Below are 20,403 nucleotides of genomic sequence, written 5' to 3' on the forward strand. Positions count from 1 at the left end.
GATTTTTAAAGGTGACAAATGAGTGTTTCATCCCATTTCTAATTTAGATATTATTATTTATTGAACATGAGAGTGTGCTTAGTGTGGCACAAACATGGTGTATGACCAGAGAATTTAGAATTTAGAACCTACTTTTAAAAATGGCAGATTAGTTCTCCAAAGGTGGTGGGAAATGGAGACTAAAGGAGGAATAATGTTCATGTATAGCTCCATTTTATTTGAAACAGTTCAGTCTGGATTTCAAGAGAACTAAAATTGCAAGTGATCGGGGAGGAACTGAAATGTAATTAACATTTGTAAAGCATTTTGAAATTCTTAGATGCATGTTGCTACATTAGTGCTAAGTATTGTCACTATTAAAGGTTAAAAAGTTTTATTAATTGCAGCTGATTCTCTTTTAATTACTTTAGAGCATTTAGCAGTGTGTGTTGTTATTATTATTCATTATTTTAAATCTGTTACAGTGCACTGTTGGGCAGCCCAGGACAGTTACGCACTGTGACAGGCTCTTTCACTGATCTGTGATAGTGTCACTGGGCTGTGGGAGTGAAAATATCTAGTCCTCCCATCTCTCTCAAAAACCCTCATACTAAAACATCCCAAATAGAGCTTTCTGCAGTCCCCAAAGGCAGATGAACCAGAGAGTCCATGAAGTTTACAAGGGACTTTGCTGTTGCCAGTCTATGTTACATGGAAGGCACTCTCATACTACGGAGCTGAGTGGACTTAGAAACCCATACGAAAGATGGCAAAGATTCTTTGGCGTCTAGAATTTGCCAGTGTGAGTTGAGGTTCAGTGTTATGCATATAGGTTTACTTAACTCTTCCATTTAACTATGATTGAATGGTTACAGTTATGACTGATGGTTGCAAGGCAATCAGGTTTGGATGTCATAGGATTCTGTGAATTTGAATCCCTTGCAGTTCTGAAGTTTTTTGTTATACTGGGCATGGCATACCTCTCAGTAATATTTTTATGATAATTCAAGTATACTGTCTTTGGATAAAAAAGCATTGAGATTTACACTATCTTCAGATTTGTCAGTGTTTCTTTTTATCATGTTTGTAATATTACCAGATTGAGATATGAAAGACACAGGGCTGTTGCCCAATAACTTGGTAATTTCTAGGACTGATTATAGCGAAGGCTATGTTTATGTCACGAAGGTCATGGAAGTCACGGAATCCGTGACTTCCAGAGACCTCCATGACATTCTCTGCTTCAGCCCCAGGAGCTGCGGATTCTGGAGCTGACAGCCAGCCCTGGCAGGGCTCCAGTGGCAGGCTACAGCAGCAACAGGGCCCCCCCTGCAATGTTCCAGCGACAGGAACAGACTCCTGAGGGAGCCCTCCTCAGGGTTCTAGCCACGGGTGACAGTCTTGCAGTGGGGATGCTTTGGGCAAGCGGCTGGGGTGTCCCATTTTCTCTTTGGGAAATATGTTCACTCTGCAGCTCCCAGCTGCTGTGGGTGGAGGCCACCTCCTCAGCAGCTTCCAGCTGCCACGGGTGAAAGGGGAACCCCACAGCTCCCAGCCACCATGGTGGTGGGGGAAATCAGGGAGCTGCAGCCGCAAAAGTCACAGACAGGGCATGGCTTCCGTGAATTTTTGTTTATTTCTCGTTACCTGTCTGTGACTTTTACTAAAAATAATCATAACAAAATTTTAGCCTTAATTATAGCTGATTAATGTAACTTGTATTTGTAGGTCTTCCAGCCTGTCCTCTAAAAGACTGCAGTTGCTGCAGAATGCTGTTGTGAAAGTTTTTCCTGGAACTAAGATATTTGATAATATTTTTCCGGTGTCTCTGTTTTAAAATCTCTGTAACAGTTGCCAGTGTAATTCCATATTAATTGTACAGTATTTAAAGTGCTTACTTGCAGGCTTACTAACAATATTAGTCCAGAGTCACTCTTTGATTTGCTCTTTTTAATTTCCCTTGCTGTTGTTTGAGGTCTGAGTCTGATGAGCTATTGGTTTTCCTTAAACATAATCTGGAAGCATTTGCGCAAAGCAGTTTAGTATCTGTGCTTCACAATAATTGGACTAAGCTTCCTAATGACATTCAGAAACCTGAATTTGTTCTAACTTTCAGATTAAAATTGAAAAGATTTATTTACTGTTTTTAATTATGTTTGCATTGTAGGATGCCTGGGGCCTTTTTTTTTTGGAAGAATGCTAGATCAATTTATTACTTTATGGTTACTCTGCCAGGCATATTTTAAAAATTAGGTCTGAATAAATTGGGGTCTCTTTGTCTGTATTAACTCCATCTGGTAAGATTAGTGCAATCCTCAAAGGACACACAAGTTCCTCCCTCACAGCCTTTAAACTCTACTGCACTAAAATTGTGCTACATTCACATTTTGTTCAATAGCATTTTAAAAGTTTGACATTTTCTTATTTCTTGTGAGTCAATGTCATAATTATTATGAAATGATAAAATGTAAAAAGTCTGACCAATTATTGTTTTTCTGCAGTTATTTTGATATTGATTGTACAGCACCTTGTGATGGATGAACAGTGTTTTATAATAATAATGGACTTCCGAGTGGCTGTGGGGGAAAAGAGCAGCACTTTCCACTTCTGTGCACATTCCCCACCTGCAATGTGTGGGCTCATGCCCTTGATGAATTTCAACTGATGCCAGCTTTAAAAGCTTCTCATCATTTCAAAGTACAAATGTGCCGTAGTTTTATTGAATGCCATCAGATATATTTTTTATTTATTCTTCGGTCTTGTAAATTCTTCAGAAATCCAAAGCCATGTGATAATGGTTCATATGATCTCGCTTGTCATGTTTCAGGTATACTTATGGAAAGCCAGTGAGAGGAAGTGTAACAGTCACTTGCATTCCTATATCCTACTGGGGGAGCAGGAGAAATGTTACTAAAACATTGGAGGTGGGTCTTTGTTGAGAATTTGTAGAGTCTTTATGAATGTAAGAACTTTACTTCTGCATCCACTTCACTGCCAAGATGAACTATCAGAATAAACCCTCATCAACAATTATAAACACACATTCTATCCCCATTTCAAAGTAGCAGCCATGTTAGTCTGTATCAACAAAAAGACCGAGGAGTACTTGTGACACCTTAGAGACTAACAAATTTATTTGAGCATAAGCTTTCATGGACTAAAACCCACTTCATCGGATGCATGCAGTGGAAAATACAGTAGGAAAAAATATATATACAGAGGACATGAAAAAATAAGTATTGCCATATTAACTATAATGAGAATAATCAATTAAGGTGGGCTATTATCAGCAGGAGAAAAAAAAAGCTTTTGTAGTGGAAATGGGCCATCCCTGATTATCAACAGTTGACAAGAAGATGTGAGTAACAGTAGGGGAAAAAATTAACATGGGGAAATAGGTTTTACTTTGTGTAATGACTCATCCTCTCCCAGTCTTTATTCAAGCCTAATTTAATGGTGTCTAGTTTGCAAATTAATTCCGATTCTACAGTTTCTTGTTGCAGTCTGTTTTTTAAGTTTTTTTGTTGGAGTATTGTGACTTTGAGGTCTGTCATTGAGTGACCAGGGAGGCTGAAGTGTTCTCTGATGGGTTTTTGAACGTTATCATTCTTGATGTCTGATTTGTGTCCATTTATTGTTATAGCTAGTATGGCAACACCCATTTTTTCATGTCCTCTGTGTATATATATCTTCCTACTGTATTTTCCACTGCATGGATCCGATGAAGTGGGTTTTAGCCGATGAAAGCTTATGCTCAAATAAATTTGTTAGTCTGTAAGGTGCCACAAGTACTCCTCGTTCTATCCCCATTGGGAATCTTTTGTTCTGTTGCCTCCTATTGTGTTGCACACACACTGCTCTTCATTGATTCTCTTGTTCTCGTCTGGTAAGCCACTCATATCACCCTCTGTACTTGAAGCATCTTCCCTGACTCTAAGCCAATCACTCACATTTTTCTTCACACCTTTCATCTAAACTCACTTCTTCCTGTTAATCTTCCATTGCTGGTGTCCATACCTGCCTGTTTTTCATCCAACATTTTAATGCATTCAATAAATTGAAAAGAAAAAGCCAATAGAAACATCCTCATCCTTATATGGGACTAACAAGACGTATGTATCTTGTGTCAATTACGTTATGTGCAGCAGCCAGCACATCGGGGCCCCAGCCATAATCCTACAGCTAGGTACTTCCATCATACAGATATTAATAACTAATAAGCATATCTCAGTCTTTCACAATTTAACTTTTGTCATTCTGGTAATCTCTGCTCACTTTTTGTTTACTATAATCTCTTAGTATGCTATGTCTCAGTAGATGGTCAGTACTTTATTCATAGATTTTGAGGCAAGAAGGGACCATTATGGTAATCTAGTCTGACCTCTTATATAACATAAGACCAGTATTTGACCTAGTGTTCTTGCATCACGCTGAGCTGGGTCATATATTTTAGAAAGACATCCAGTCTTGATTTAAAGACTTAAAGTGATGGAGAATTAACCACATCCTTTTACAGGATCATATTCTCCACTTCTAAGCTTCCTGGGCAGGGACTTGGTATTTCACTATAGAACACCATGCACTAATATTCTGGCAGTGTATAGATAATGAATATTCATAATAAAACATCAAAATTTGCCAGGATCAGACCCTATTGTTGCTTACAGTTAAAATACTGTTATTGATGATAAAGCAATAGTAAACAAGAATGATGATTGCCAAAACAAAGTATTAATATCTTAATTCATGAACTGTAATTGTAGTTTTTTATTGAGGGAACTATCTGATTTAACTAGAAATAATGGATAAAAAAAGTTGTCCAGATTTTAAGTGCTTTGAGTTTCGATGACTCCATTGGAAAAAATCCAGTCAAACAAATTAAGATCTTTGTATTCTCGTTATAGATCAATGGATCTGTGAACTTCACTTTTAATTACTTGGAGTTTGAAAACGTAACTACTGTCCAACATGCACAGTATCAGCGTGATATAGTTTACAGAGGGCCAACAGAAATTATAGCTGTAGTTACAGAATCACTTACAGGTATGTTACTTACAATGTGATGTTGCTATAGAGAACAAATGATTGAGCCATATCCTAGCAGTTTGTTTATATGCAGAAGGGCTCAGAAGGCTGTACCCTTCAAATCATGGGAGAGAATAGGGAGGATGGCAATGTGTGGAGTGGAGCAGTGTAATCCATGGAAGCACTGTACAGCCTCAGGGATCTGGTGCTGAGGGAAAGGGTACCAGTGCATATGCCTGAATTGTCGGGGCACTGGAGTCCCCACTGGGAAGGATAGTGACAACAGTAGAAATGAGGGTGGTTGGAATTAATGTTTGAAATACAAGAGAGTTTCCTCAGTGTCGTGAAGAGCTTAGAGAAGCCTTTTGAAAGGATTATATATGAAATCATGTCTTCTGAACAGTCATGATTACTCCAACAGGAATCACTCAGAATGCAAGCACCACTGTATTTCCAAAGCAGAATGACTACATCATTGACTTTTATGACTATGCTAGAACTCTAAAGCCTTCTCTGAACTTCACAGCTACTGTAAGTTCTTCTATTTAATTATGGTTTGTTTATCAAGATAGTTCTTATGTAAGAAAAATAATCAGTGTTCCTTTTTGGTTCTGCTTAGCTAAAAATGTCTGCTGAGGGTTAGGGAGAATTTACAAATTTATTCTAAGGACACCTCTTATTTCATTGGATTTGTGCCAGCAACTTTAGCATGAGTGTCATTTGCACTAGAAAATTATAAACGATGGGAAATGTTGTAGAATGGATATTGGCTCTGGAACATGGGATATATTTGGAGATGGTTGGTGAAGGCTCTTGAGGAAAAGAGATTTTTCACAGAGTCTTTAGGATTTGCATCAGGGCTGATTATTTTCCATTTTGATACCATATTTTTGTTCAGTCAGAACACTCTATAGCTAGTCTGGATTTTTTAAATAACTCTGTTAGCTAATGAATCTCGTGCTTTTACTAACATACACTTATTACTTAGCTGTTTTCTAGAATCCTGTAAAACTTGTTTATCCAAAACCACCTTATGTAAAAACCTCTGGTTTTTGAAATTGGGTTATGTCCTCTGTGTTTTTCCTTTTCCTTTTACCTAAAACCCTGTCATCTAACTAAATCTCATGTTCCCAATTTTAGACAGATAAAAGGGTTTCTACTCTATGACAATGTCAGCATTTAACAGGCAATCACAATTGCGCCATGTAAAAGGGAAACACTTAAAACCCTGTTGAAATGAGCCAAGTGAAATTTTTGTGTGCTGATGCTGTGAAAAACTTGGATCCAGACAGATAAATGGCAAGTGCTGAATATGAGCATTCACAGCAGGCCAGCCTAACCTTACCATTTAGCTGAAGACTGTGGCCTCACAACTGGTGTCTTTGGCTTTTGGTTCTTCTCCCTTCCCTTGCTATCCTCTCAACTTGCTCCCTCTTTATCCTCATCCACTTTATCCTCCAAAGCAAGACACAGTGGGAGGTATTGGAGGAAGCTGGTACCAGTGCTGAGCAGCTGACAAGTGAAGAGAGGGCTTGTCAGCTATCCACACATATAGAACAGCTACTGATAAGTGGAGCTCTGAATATGAGATACACATAGACGAAGGCAAATTAATGGATTGAGGGGTGAGGGAGAATTAACAGTCTGGTGGAAGGGATAGACTTTAGATTAGGGAGGGAGAGAGATGAATTGTGTGGGGGATGAATTTATGGAGTGTGGGATAGAGAGGAGACTGGATATGCTACGGGGGAAGGGATTAATGAAATGTGAGAACTGATATAATCTGTGAAGGTAACTGAGGGATTTGAAGTGGAAAAGTTGTGTACTGGAGGTTGCTCATTTTGGGACTTTTCCTCAGGCTTTTTGATGAGCCCATGTCTGAATCAGTTCTGTTCCTCCTACACGTGACTTAGACATTGGATTAACCCTTGTTGCTACTGGTGCTCAATGCGCATACTTAGCTGTGGCATGCTGCAGTGGTTTCACAAGAACACTAGTAATCTTCACAGTTGGAAAGGGGAAGGTTTCCCATTGTGCCTGCTTTGTCTTGCTTCCCATTCCATTTATCAGTCAGAGTCAGTATCATAGAATTGTAGAAACACTGGAAGGGACCTAGAGAAGTCTTCTAGTCCAATCCCTGTGCTGAGGCAGGGGATTGGATTAGAGGACTTCTCTAGGTTCTTCCAGTGTTTCTACAATTCTATGATACTGACTCTGACTGGTAAATGGAATGGGAAGCAAGACAAAGCAGGCACAATGGGAAACATTCCCCTTTCCAACTGTGAAGATTACTACTGTTCTTGTGAAACCACTGCTGCATGTTGAGGTGTCACATGCAGGAATTGAGGTGTCATGACAGACATATTACAAACCTGAAGATAACTGCTGTTTGAAAAATATAATCATGTCATAAAAACGAATGTATAGCTACATCTCATGAATCCTGGATTTATGTTGTGGCCTGTCTTATGACTACTTCCTTGTTTTTTGTTATTAGCTAAAAGTAACACGTTCTGACAAAAATCAGCTGACGGCCGAAGAGAGACAAAATTATGTCACAGTCACTGCAGAACAGTCAGACACAGTTTCTCACCATGCTGTGTTCTCTGTATACGAAAATGGAGCTGTGCAGCAGAGAAATGAGACAGTGCATATCCTAAATTATACTGTCCCAGAAAATGGAATCATTCTCCTTGAGGTCCCGGTTCTGACTAATACGATGAGTCTGCTCATTAAGGTATTGTTTACATCATGAAAACTCAAAGCATTAATCCAGCACAATTCAAAGAATGAGACTGTAGTGGCTTTTCAACAGTACATTGCCTCTGACTTATGCAACAGCTGGTGTGGGGAGCAATTATTTCTTGTTTGCATTACAGTAGCACGTAGGCCATTGTCCTAGACACCACATAGCGAGAGAGACTGCCTGACACTGAGCCCACGTCCAGACTACCCCGCCGATTAAAATCAATTGCTCGGGGATCGATAAATCGCATCTAGTCTAGACACGATATATCGATCCCTGAGCGCTCTTACATCGATTCCGGAACTCCATCAACCTGAACGGAGTTCCGGAATCGACACGGAGAGCCGCGGACATCGATCCCGCGCCGTCTGGACGGGTGAGTAATTCGATCTTAGATATTCGACTTCAGCTACGTTATTCACGTAGCTGAAGTTGTGTATGTAAGATCGATTTTCCTCCCCTAGTCTGGACGAGGCCCAAGTATACAAGGCAGACAATGGATGGGAAAGGAAACAGAAGCACAGAAAGCTGAAATGGCTCACCCAGTGTCACACACTAGGTCAGTGGCAGAACCAGAAATAGAAACCAGGTCTTCTGTTGTGCAGGGTAGTGCCTTATCTACTCATCTGTGCTGTCAGAATTCTGGTCCTCATGTGGGAGCTTGAAGATATTGGTGATCAGCCCTAGAGGGAGAATAGGGAAGGTATAACTCTAGTTGTACTTCAGGTGATTCCCTGTCTGTTTTCATAGCTCACTTGATGAATGGCACAGTGAATGCTATCCCCTCTGAGGAGGGTAAGGGAGAACAGGAGGTTAAAATAAGAAGTAGGTTTCATATTCAGTTCAAGGCCATGAGTAGTGACAAGATTCTGAGATCTTTTGAAAATTGTAATTTTATCGGTTTGAGTTTGAGCTCTCTCACCAGCTGTTGCTGTTTCTAGATGAAATTCATGGGGCCACGTTCCTCTCTAAATCATATCAGTGTAAATCTAGAATAATTCTATTGGCTTCAGTAGAGTTGCCCTGGATTTTATATCAGTAGAACTGAATAGAAACAGACCACAATGAGAATAACTGTAGTTGATATAAACTAATGGGAGATATGACCAACCAAGGAATTACTAATGTTATTAATGATAGTGCCTTAAAAATATCTGAAAACTAATCTCCACTCAGTTGCTCATTGACTTTAAGTGACATGCCAGACATGAGTACTATGAGAATGGCAACCACATGGCCCTGAATGTCCTTTTTCAAGGGCGTTCCTAGGGTCCTTGAAATTTTGGTGAAAAAAAATGGTGTTATGTAACCCCCTTGCAAAATGTGACCGCCTAGTCAGAGCCTGTGGGCAGCTGGACTGACGAGAATGACAGCACATATGGGGATCATGGATCAATGCATGTCAGGCCAGTCTCATGATGCCACTTTCCCCTTCCCACCACTTTAGGTTGGTTGTCCCCAAAAATCAGGAATCTCCCAGTTTCTTAAGATTGTTCTAGGCTTGCAGTAAGGTTGTCAAAAAATCTTTCCCCGTTTCGTAAACTTGCTTCAGAGCTGTGCCAAGCTCTGCTGAGCTGCTACATGCCCTCTCTCTAATCTGCCAAGCCAGTCCCAGGTATACCTTCCTGCCCACGCTCTTCACCATGATCTCACCCATCCACATGCCGCATGTCTTGTTTTTTCACTTGGATAATCTGGTCACCCTAACTATGTTGAAACCATATGTATATAACATTTTTAGTCTGTGTCATACAGTATATAATGATAGCATATACATGAGCATTAAATAGATGTTTATAATTCTAGCAACAGCCTTTTTTGTATTGTCTTACAGGCTAGTTTCCTTGATAGTGAAAGTAACATAGCAGTTCACGGTGTATTCAACTCCCCCAGCATGACTTACCTCCAGATAAAAAAACCAAGACAAGATGTAAAGGTAACACATGTTCATATGAAGCTATACTTGCCAATAAAACATTACTGTCAGGTATTCATCATGGACAACTATTTAGTCCTATCATCATGTTATTTCTCCAGGCTGGGATTCCTTTTGAGCTGAATGTTGCAAGCAACAAGATAATAAAGGAGATCAATTATTTGGTAACGTACCAATTTTACATGTGTGTGACTTGAGGTGATTGTTACAACCTGAGATAAAGTCAAATGAGTAAAAAAAAAATGTGATTCAATATTTAAGAGATTTGATTATTATTGATTTGCTCGGTAAACACAGTGGATCCAATTCTTACTTTGTATTTGCTCAGTCCTTACTCAGAGGGAGTCCCACTGTCCCCTTGGAGCTGTATGGGAGAGGCCGCTCTGCCATTCTTTTAAAGGGAGGAGTGTGTTCCTCTCTATGTCAGGCCAGCTCTGTTAGCTATTGAGCCTTAGCAGCAGTGCCAGCTCTCACCAATTAGATTGTGCTCATCTACTGGGCAAGGGTGCATTTCCAACCCCTCCACACCAAGAAGCCACATGGGGTCACAGCACATTCTAACCCCTGATGATCAAGATGCTTGCTGTTAGATGGATAGATTTCTATTAACAGCAAGCTGACCAATTATGACCTTAGAATCTCACATTTGACCTGAAATAGGGCATAGATCTATTTTTTTCTTTTTTATAATGTAAAGGAAGACTGCTTTTTTGAAAAAAATGAACAGTTTGGAAGTCTGGTGGTTCTCCTTGTTTTTTATATCTTAGGAATAACAGGAATGTTAAGTATGGTCTTCTGTTGGTTTTGTTGGGATTGAAGGTCTGAAATGTATATTCGGTGATCTTTCTCGGCACTGAAGTGAAGAATGGTGTCGATTTGTGATTGCAATACAATTAGTATCTTATTATAACGTGGACATTTTATTTTCCCTTTCAGGTGGTAGCTAAAGAACAGATTGTGGCTGTAGGCACAGAGGCTTTGACAACGTTCACTTTAAAACCAGAAAATTCCTGGGCTCCTGTGGCGTGTATAAGTATCTTTTATATTGATGAGAATGGGGAAGTTGTAAATGATGCCCTGACTCTGTCTATTCAGCCTGTTCTTGAAAACAAGGTAGTAAATCAAAGACTGAGTTTGCAATGACTTTCTTTATATGTCTTACATGCCAAGTAATAGTTCAGAATGGAAGACTTGCAGATATAAAAATCCTCCTCAATGTAGGTCTGATTCAAAGCTCACAGAATTTAGTGGAAAGACTTGCACTGACTTCAGTGGCAGTTGGTTCCGGCCCTATGTGAAAGACTGTTTGAGGAGACATTGGGAAGATACTGGTATTATAGAAAACCAGGAGAGAGTTTCTTCAACTATGATTCCCCCTGAACTGGACTAGAGAAAGATTCAGAAGGGCCCTACTCAGAAAATACAAGTGTTGTCCTCTCAGAGGAGCAATACTCCCAGCTGTGATATGAATCTGGAAGGCAGAAAACACAGTGAAATGAACACGTTTCTGCTGTGTGGAGAGGAACCGAACTGTGGAGAGACTGCATAGAGGGACTGTTTATCCCTCTCTCCATGAGTACTGCCAGTTCTCTTTGTGGCAATACAGCAGTGGCATCTGGGACAAGGTTGGCCAGTGGGAATTTTTCTCCTGTTCAATGGAGTCAAATGCATTATGGCTAAAAGGGCTAATGTGATCCTTAAAATGTGATCCTTATGCTCCAATACATCTGTTAGTCTATAAGGTGCCACAGGACTCTTTGTTGCTTTTTACAGATCCAGAGTAACATGGCTACTCCTCTAATGATGTGATACTTGGATGTTTGAACGGGAGAAACTCGAGTAGGAGTAGGGAGGATATTGTACCTCTGTATTTGGCATTGGTGCAACCACTTTTGGAATACTGCATCCAGTTCGTTGTCCAGAATTCAAGAAGGATGTTGTAGAGGGGCAGAGAAGAGCTATGGGAATGATTAAAAGATTAGAAAACATGCCTCATAGGAGCTCAATATATTTAGCTTACAAAAAGAAGGTTTAGGCATGACTTAATTACAATCTGTAAGTACCTACATGGGGAACAAATATCTGATAATGGGCTCCTCAATCTAGTAGATAAAGGTAGGATACAAGCCAACGGCTGGAAGATGAAGCCAGACAAATTCATACCTGAAATAAGGTGTACATTTTTAACAGTGAGGGTAATTAACCATTGGAATACTTTATCAAGAGTTATAATTTTAAAATTGGCAATTTAAAAATTAGGATTGGATGTTTTTCTCAAAGATATGTCCTAGAAATTATTCTGTGGAAGTTCCATGCCCTGTGTTATAGATGATCACAATAGTCCCTTCTGGCCTTGGAATCTATGAATATGCTGAACAATTTTCATTGGAACCATCCTTGGGAGCTGAGGATTTTTTGTGGTGTTATATACAGGTTGTGTGGCAAGGGGGTCAGAAAGCTGCAGTTCATACCCCATATGTGACACATTCCTGCTGTGTTGCATATCTGTGTTTTTAGAAGGTCAATAAATTAAAAATAACAATCAGTAAAGGTAACGTAGCTGAGAGCTAAAACTCAGAAGTTTAAGATCAGAAACAGGAGAATATATTTGTAACAAGAAAGCATATAGGGCCTTATCCAGCTCCATTGAAGTCAATGGGAATCTTTCCATTGACTTCAGTGGTGCTGTATTAGGGTCCTAGTGAAGATTACAGTATACTTTATATTACAGAGCTAGGGCCTGTTCTTGCAAACTTTTGAGTAAGGACTAGTCTTGTGAGCATGGGTTTGTGGGAACAGGCCAAAATATAAGTATATAATTAAAGTGCAATTTAAAGATGAGAAAACCAGGCAATCTTAAATACAGAGATAATGGAAAATTGGGAAGATGAATTAATGGGAATTAAATATTAGCCTCATTATTTGAGCCACTGAAACCTTCAGATTTGGAAACCAATGGGATATAATGAAACAATTGATCTTCTTCAAAGCTACAAAAATTCCAGGCTATTTCTACTTCTCTTTGTGAGGAGTAGCTATTCAAATTTCCTATGTGCAGCAGAAACGTAATCGGTTACTTTTGGGAGTAATTTATAGCCTGTTCTTGCTTTTTATTTCAATAAATAACTCAGCAACTGTGTTTTAAATGTCATTTAATCCAAACCCAACTCTTTTCATGAATCAGTCTGTTGTCTTATTTACAGCATAATAAGCAGTGATAATCACATTTACTTTAGCCATTGATAGTATGTTTGCCACTGGCCCAGACTTTTCACAATGAAGGTAGTGCTGTGAAGACCTGTTTCTCTCCTTCAATTCATTTTTCCAGTCAAGAGTTTAGAGTAAAATTTGGTTTTCTAATTAAGAAAAGGGCAAAATTATTAATCTGAAACAGGAGTACTGAACTGGCATCTGTTCCTCAACCCCTTATGCAAGTACGAGAATAGCTGTGGAAGGGCCATTTGGAACCTGTGGGGCTGGTTTGCAGATTGAAAGTATAACCCACTGGTCAGAGTGTGTTACACAACCCCCTCTGTGCCCAACCCACAGAAGATGTAGGTGTGACTGCTCCAGCTACAGAACCTGGTGCTTTAGCTCAGACTCGTCCTTTTAGCTCTAGTGGTCCCTTCAGTACTCATTATTGGCCAAGATAGTGGCCATCACAGAAACAAAGGATGTTCATGGGGATGCTGGTGCTTACCAATTACAGATCTAAGGAATCTGAGGGTTAAGGGAGCAGCATGTAAACCCTTAGTCCCTTCCAAGAGTTGGTGGGAACCATGCCTTCCCCAGTGAAACCAGATTCTCAGCTACAACTAATTAAAATAAAAAGCTCATGATTGAAAGCTCTTGGCTGACCCTGAAATATTACTATATAATTTAAACCAATATAATTTTCTTCTTTTTCTTAGATCAAAATATCTTGGAATAAAGATAAAGTCAATCCATCTGAGAAAGTCTCCCTTAAAATCAGTGCAACCGAACCCAGATCTGTAATTGGACTTTCAGTTGTTGACAAAAGTACAAAGCTCCTGGGAGAAAGTAATGACATTACAGAAGACAGTGTAAGTAAAAGAAAAAAGCTTTGCATGCAGTGTATTTCTGAAAAGTATAAGGTTATGGAAACGTAACAGTTTTTATGTTTTATTTTACATAGACATATTTACATAGACATATAAAATGCAACTTTGGGACTGATCTTGCAACCTTTACTTGTGTGAACAATTCTTACTCATTCAAGTAGTCTACCAACATTAGTGAGCTGCTTATGAGTATACTATTTGTAAGTTGAGACCCTTTATTTGGAATTCTACTTGTTCTGTCCTGTAAATTATCATTCTTTAGATATGCTAGAGGACTAATATTCCACTCAGCATTTTTTTCCAACACGTTGAACTTTGTCCATCAAACTGCTCAGTTTTCACAGTCAAATAATTTTTTATTTAGAACCAAATAATGTAGGAAAGCTCTTCACACATGCCCGCTACTTCCCGCAGCTCCCATTGCCTGGGAACGGCCACTGGAAGCTGCGGGGGCCATGCCTGCAGATGGTCAATGTCCACAAAGTGTCTCGTGGCCTGCAATCAGCTTACCCTGATGGGCCGCACGTGGCCCATGGGCCGCAGGTTACCCACCACTGATATAAGCCATTATTGTCTAACCCCATTCATCTGGTAACTCCAATATTCCAGAGCCAAGAGATCTACTGTTTGAGGGATAGCTCTGCAAATTAACATCCTGTACAGTATATTTTATGTAAAGAATTGCATCCTGCTTTCACAATTTGCATTATCTTCTTTTTCTTAGGTGCTCCATGAACTACATTTGTACAACACAGCACAATATTTTGACTCAGTGAGAAGTCCTCTCAGTGTCTTTCAGGTATATCATTTTTAAATCTAGAAGTTGGATTTTTTCTCTTTAATTGTTTGTACATCCTCCGCAGAAGGAAAATATATTAAATACTCCATGTAAAGTTTGAAAGCTGTACACAATGCACTGTTTTCATGGTTTCTACTGTGTTTGTCAAGAGGGGATCAAGTTGTTTTTGGGGAGAATTTAATTTTGTTTTACAAAAGTCTAAAAATGAAAGTATTCACAGAATTTTAATAGATAATAGTGAAATTCATCACTATATGCCCATTTCAAAATGAAAGCATGCAGATGAACTATCAGTCCACTGAAGTCTTTGTACTTAATTCTTTTTTTCTTTACGCTAAAATGTCGTGCCACCCTAAGTGATGTCTGATGGTGTGGTAAGGATTCAAAGTCAGAAAATAGCATTTGTTGTGGCATGCATTTGACTTGCTAAAAATTGACTTGCATTTAAAAAAGAAAGAAAGAAATTTAAAAAGAATGAAAGAAACAAAAAATAAGATATTGAGTACTTTGCATGTCCTGTACTAAGATAGACTGTACATTTGTTTTGTTTTTTTTTACCCAGAAGTGCAACCTCTGGGTATTGACTGATGCAAATCTTCCAGAAGACAAGAATGATGTTCTCTGTAAGTAATAAAAATTGGCATAGCCAAAACATTGTTATCTGCTAGATCCAGGAGAGTTAAAGATAAACAAACAGGGACAAATTCTGGTTAGTTACACCAGGAAAAATCCAGAGTCACTCCACAGAAGTCATAGACTTACCTGTATGTAAGCTGGTATAATATGGGAGAATTTGGCCTACATGTTTTATCTTTGTGTATTTTGCGTATTTGTCAGGATTATGTTGTTGTCTGAGGTGACAAAAGATCCATCGGGGCTTGAAGACAAATTCTGAAATAGATATTTCAAATACAGACCCTTCCTCCAGAGCTGGAGAGGGTTCCTATCCAGCGGAACCAGTGTGGTTCAGCTGTGCACCTTAGGTGACTAGATTTGTGTGCAATGTACTGGAGGTGAGTTGCACTCTTCATGAGCTCATTGCATCGAGCCTGCAGGGCTATTAAACAGATCCTTTCGCCCTCTGTCTTATGTGTGTGGGTACATAAAACCTTACTTCATATGACTGAATAATCTCTGTGGAGCACCTCTGCAGCTACTTTACAGTCTAGGGAGAAGAATTCCTGTCATTTACGCTGCACCCAGCTTGGCTAAATCAGATTCTGGGCTCAAGATTAAACCTTAAGAGTCTGATCTTGTAAATGCTTATTGACATGAGCAGTCTTAACCACTGTGACAAGGCCCATTGGCTTCATCCCTAACGACTACCCTCATGAATAGGTGTTTGCAGGATTGCAACCTGAGATGCTTGGAGAGTTTGGGGTATAAATATGGGGTAACACTTTCATAAGTACTTAAACCAGTTGATGGGACTTAGGCTCCTGATCAACTTAGGTTGGTCTGAACATGGGACTTAGGCTATTTTGCATTTTTCCCCCATGGACTCTGGTTTCTGTCCATGCTACTGCTGTCTTGACACGAAGTGGCTGTAAGGGGCCTGGACCTGAGAGGTGCTTTGTGTTTGCAACTCTCATTGGCTTAAACAGCAATGGCTCAGCACTCCTGGCACAGCGCTATTCATACACTATGGAGTATATATATACCCCCAAAGAGTAGAGTATGTCTACACAGCATTTGGAAGCAGGTGGAGGTGAGCCCTTGGGCTAGAGGGGCTCACACTAGTGCTCTAAACAGCGCTTTGAGATTGTGGCTTGGGTGGAGCTTGAGGTCTGAAGACCCCCCTCCCTAGACTTCAGAGCCTGAGTGCCAGCCCAAGCTGCAGCTTCAAAGTACTGTCTATACAGCTATGTTTGGAGTGTAGCACAAGACCTGGTAGCCCAAGTCTGATGACCTAGCTGGGAGGCTTGCTCCTGTTTGCTCCAAAATGCTGTATAGACATAGAGACCTGCCAAACTTAAATTTCGTGTGCAATGCTTTTGTGTTTTTAAGTGAAAATAACAGTGCAATAACACTAAATTCAATTCAGAAATACCATGTGTACTGTTACCAAACATCTCATGAGTTTGTGAATAATTATACACAAAACAAGGTGCTAATTTTATTTTTTTTCACTATGTAGAATTTTCTGGTAATTGACAATAATTTTGACTTTGTAGATGATGAGATGATACCCCACAGTGCAGATTTCACTGACTATCTAGATTCTGCAGCTGGATTTCCTGCTTTCAGTAGTCCACATGTAAGGAAAAATTTCCTGGAGACTTGGCTTTGGATTGACACCAATACTAGGTAAATGCACTTACTTGCTCTGGATTTCTGACATATTTTAATTATTTTCTAGGGGCATGTTGCACTATTACATTCTAAATAGTATTCTGCATTGATCCCTATTACTATTTATATTACAGTACCACCTAGAGGCAGTTACTAAGGTTGGAGGTCCACTGTGCTAAGCATTGTACAAATGCATTTTAAGAGACAATCACTGCCTGAAGATCTTACAATCTAAATAAACAACACAGAGACAGGTTGGGGAAAGGGAAGTAGTATTATGTCCCTTATACAGATAGGTAAATGAGGCACAAGGAGATTAGATGATTTACCTCAGGTGACACTAAAATCTGTGGTAGACACAGAAATTAAATCCTACTTTACTGATCCCTAGTATAGTGTCTTAACCATGCGACCATCCAAAATTGCTAAATTGGTGGCACAATCTGACCTGTATTGTGCTTCAGTACATGCTACTCATTTAACTAAGAATCAGTATCAGGAACTTTAGGAATACAGCTGACATCTGGAGGGTATTTCTATAGAATATACAGGGATTTATTGTCTTACAGGGAGTAATTTCTAATTCACCATTTAATTATTACTTTGGGGCCTAACAAAAACATAGTTACAGAAAGTTGGGAGAAGAAGAAAAGGTAAACAACAATCTTTCCTGTTAAGAATTCAGACTACATTTATGATCTATCTTAAATATTTCATTAACTGAGCATTAAATTAGCACTTTTGAAATTCGGATGTGCTTTTCTATTATTAGATCCAGCAGAGACACAACAATGGAAGTTACTGTACCTGATACCATCACTTCTTGGGTAGCCAGTGCTTTTGTAATATCTGAGAACCTTGGACTTGGAATTACAACTGCTCCTGTTGAGGTAACATAGTACAATATAGTTCCAGTTTATGTTAGCGGTAATACCCCAGTTTATTATTTTCAGTTTTATATTGTAAAAAGAAGAGTAGCAATCTGATTATTTTAATAAGGAAAACAAGACTTATTAAATACTATCAAATTTTAAGCAGTTGCACACTGAAATCAGTGGGGAGTTCTCCTTTAAAATCTATGGTACTGTATCCCTCCTTCTCCTGTATGCATAATAACTTTAATACTGCATAATGATATAAAGTGATTCTGTGCCTTAGGGTGTCTGTCTTTGTTGGAATACAAGTGCATCTGCTTGCTGCCTGCTTTTGTTTCTTTATTTCACAGCTTTAGTTCAAAAAATGTTGTATTTTCAAAAATATACCTAATATAGATAATTCTTAAAAATACAAACCCCTAATTACAGCACTTTCAGAAAGCAATACATAAAAAAGAAAAAATAGATTATTAAACGAGTCCATTATTTTGCGTTTTATTATATCCTTCGCCATTGGTAGGAAGATAGGGCCATGGAGAGACACATTTTTAAATCATCCAAAACAGCTGAAAGTCATTATTCAACAGGATCCCAAATGATGGGAAAGGTCAAAGCTTTCAAACCTGGATGTCTGAAGTTAAACTTTTAAATCATTCTAGGCACCTAAGATATGAAGTGCCTTTCTTTTCAAAAATGCCAAGAGCCCAGCTCCTCCCATGTGAACCAGGCTAGAGAGCATGTCTATGCTGCAGTAAAACACCTGTGGCTGGTCTGAGCTAAGACTCTAGCCTGAGCCTGAACATCTACACTGCAATTTTATAGCCTTGCAACCTGAGCCTGGGAGCCCGAGTCAGCTGACATCGGCTAGCCACAGTGTTTTATTGCAGTGTAAACATACCCAGAGAGTCCTCAGAAAAAGGCATTTGCTATTGTACTGAACAGTGGTTCTCAAACTTTTGTACTGGTGACACCTTTCACATAGCAAGCCTCTGTGTGTGAATACCCCTTATAAATTAAAAACACCTTTTTATATATTTAACACTATTATAAATGCTGGAGGCAAAGTGGAGCTTGGGGTGGAGTCTGACAGTTCATGACTCCCCATGTAATAACTTCGTGACCCCTTGAGGGGTCCTGACCCCCAGTTTGAGAACCCCTGTGCTAATAGTTGCTTTAGCTCATGCTTCAGTCCTATCATATTACTAGGGCTTCTGTTTTTCTGGGTTTGTTAATTTCATTTTTTGAGGTTTATTTTTAGCAATTTTTGAATTCTATGTAGATATCTAAAAACTGGGGGTTTTTGGGGCTCTCTCTTTGTACTGTACTGAGTAATCTCTTCGTAATGTTCCGTAGTGTGCTGTAGTGTCACACTGTTTCAAACAGCGCTATGTTAAAGCTCACTAGAGAATCTTTAATGTGCATCAGCAGGATCTACACAGACCAATTAATGTGAAACCCATTAGTGTGTTTTAGAAATCAAGCCCCTGTAGTCCACATTACTGCTCTGCATAGACAAGCCATTAACTGCAATTAACTATTTCTGGTGTTTGTCTGGAGATTTTTGGATAAACACTGTTTTCATTTTTTATTGTGTGTTTTATTGGTGTTTATTTGTTAAAACCAAAAATCAGAAACAATGCATATCACCCTAATGCTAATTGTCCAATACAAGTAACCTTGTTCTCTAATCCAGGTTTACCAATGGGAAAGTCTAATTAGAACAAATCTGAATCTAAACTGTTTGTAGCAAATTTAATAGCTAATATATGACCACAGGGGTTCACTGTTGTATAATGATTTTGTTTTCCAGTTAGAAGCTTTTCAACCCTTTTTCATTTCCTTGAACCTTCCTTACTCGGTTACCAGAGGAGAGCAGTTTATTTTGGAAGTAAACATCTTCAATTATTTGAAAGAAGCAACCAAGGTAAATATAGGCAAACTTTTTTGTTAGTATTTTTCCCTTACCATTTTGCTATGCTCTGAAGTTTGTCAGCTCTTCTAGAGGCAGTTTTTAATATATGAAATATATGCTACAGGAGTCAGGAAAATCTAGTTTCCTACATGTAAATCATTGCACCCAAATTAGTCAAACAGACTATATATTTTTGGCTTCCTCTGAATGGGACTGGCCAAAAATAGGATTCTGGGTTTGATGGTTGGATCTGGTATGACATATAATGTGTTCCTGAGCCCTACCATTTGGTGAATGGCAGTTCCTGTGAAGTGCTGAGATCTTCAGTTCCCATCTACTTCCAGTTCTTTCTTTGCCTCTTGTCCATGTTTTCTTGCTCTGATTCTTGGATGTTGTCCAGACATTGCAGGGCTTACACATACTATAGTAATCACATCTACTTGAGATTCTTGAATAACACCCTTTTTCCAGTTAAAAATATTAATCACAATCTTTTTATAGGTTATGGTGACTCTTGATCTCAGTGACACATTTGAAATTCTTATCACATCCAATGAAATAAATGCTACAGGAAACCAGCAATCTGTGTTGGTACCAAGTGAAGATGCAAAGACTGTTAATTTCCCAATCAAACCAAAACAACTGGGAGCGATTTCTATTAAAGTGACAGCAATATCGCCCACTGCTTCTGATGCCATCCTCCAGAAAGTTTTAGTGAAGGTAAATATTCAAAGACATAGGTCATTTCAAGCATTCA

At 39.0% G+C, this 20,403-nt stretch overlaps 1 protein-coding gene across 4 annotated transcripts in view; it reads left to right on the forward strand.

Moving 5' to 3' along the window:
- Positions 1-20,403, forward strand: part of CD109 (CD109 molecule) — a 128,030-nt gene that overhangs the window by 71,059 nt on the left and 36,568 nt on the right. For all 4 annotated transcript variants that reach the window (XR_003999523.1, XM_030555770.1, XM_030555768.1 and 1 more), the window contains 14 exons: positions 2,807-2,903; positions 4,884-5,022; positions 5,426-5,535; positions 7,502-7,741; positions 9,585-9,686; positions 9,788-9,850; positions 10,623-10,799; positions 13,598-13,750; positions 14,493-14,567; positions 15,130-15,190; positions 16,742-16,874; positions 17,632-17,749; positions 19,545-19,658; positions 20,148-20,366. Coding sequence is in view for 3 of the 4 variants with exons in the window: in XM_030555770.1 (XP_030411630.1) it covers positions 2,807-2,903; positions 4,884-5,022; positions 5,426-5,535; positions 7,502-7,741; positions 9,585-9,686; positions 9,788-9,850; positions 10,623-10,799; positions 13,598-13,750; positions 14,493-14,567; positions 15,130-15,190; positions 16,742-16,874; positions 17,632-17,749; positions 19,545-19,658; positions 20,148-20,366 (1,801 nt within the window). In the remaining variant the exon portion in view is untranslated. The remainder of the gene's footprint in view (positions 1-2,806; positions 2,904-4,883; positions 5,023-5,425; positions 5,536-7,501; positions 7,742-9,584; positions 9,687-9,787; positions 9,851-10,622; positions 10,800-13,597; positions 13,751-14,492; positions 14,568-15,129; positions 15,191-16,741; positions 16,875-17,631; positions 17,750-19,544; positions 19,659-20,147; positions 20,367-20,403) is intronic.

Source organism: Gopherus evgoodei, chromosome 3 (genome assembly GCF_007399415.2).
Source record: "Gopherus evgoodei ecotype Sinaloan lineage chromosome 3, rGopEvg1_v1.p, whole genome shotgun sequence".
Lineage (NCBI taxonomy): Eukaryota > Metazoa > Chordata > Testudines > Testudinidae > Gopherus > Gopherus evgoodei.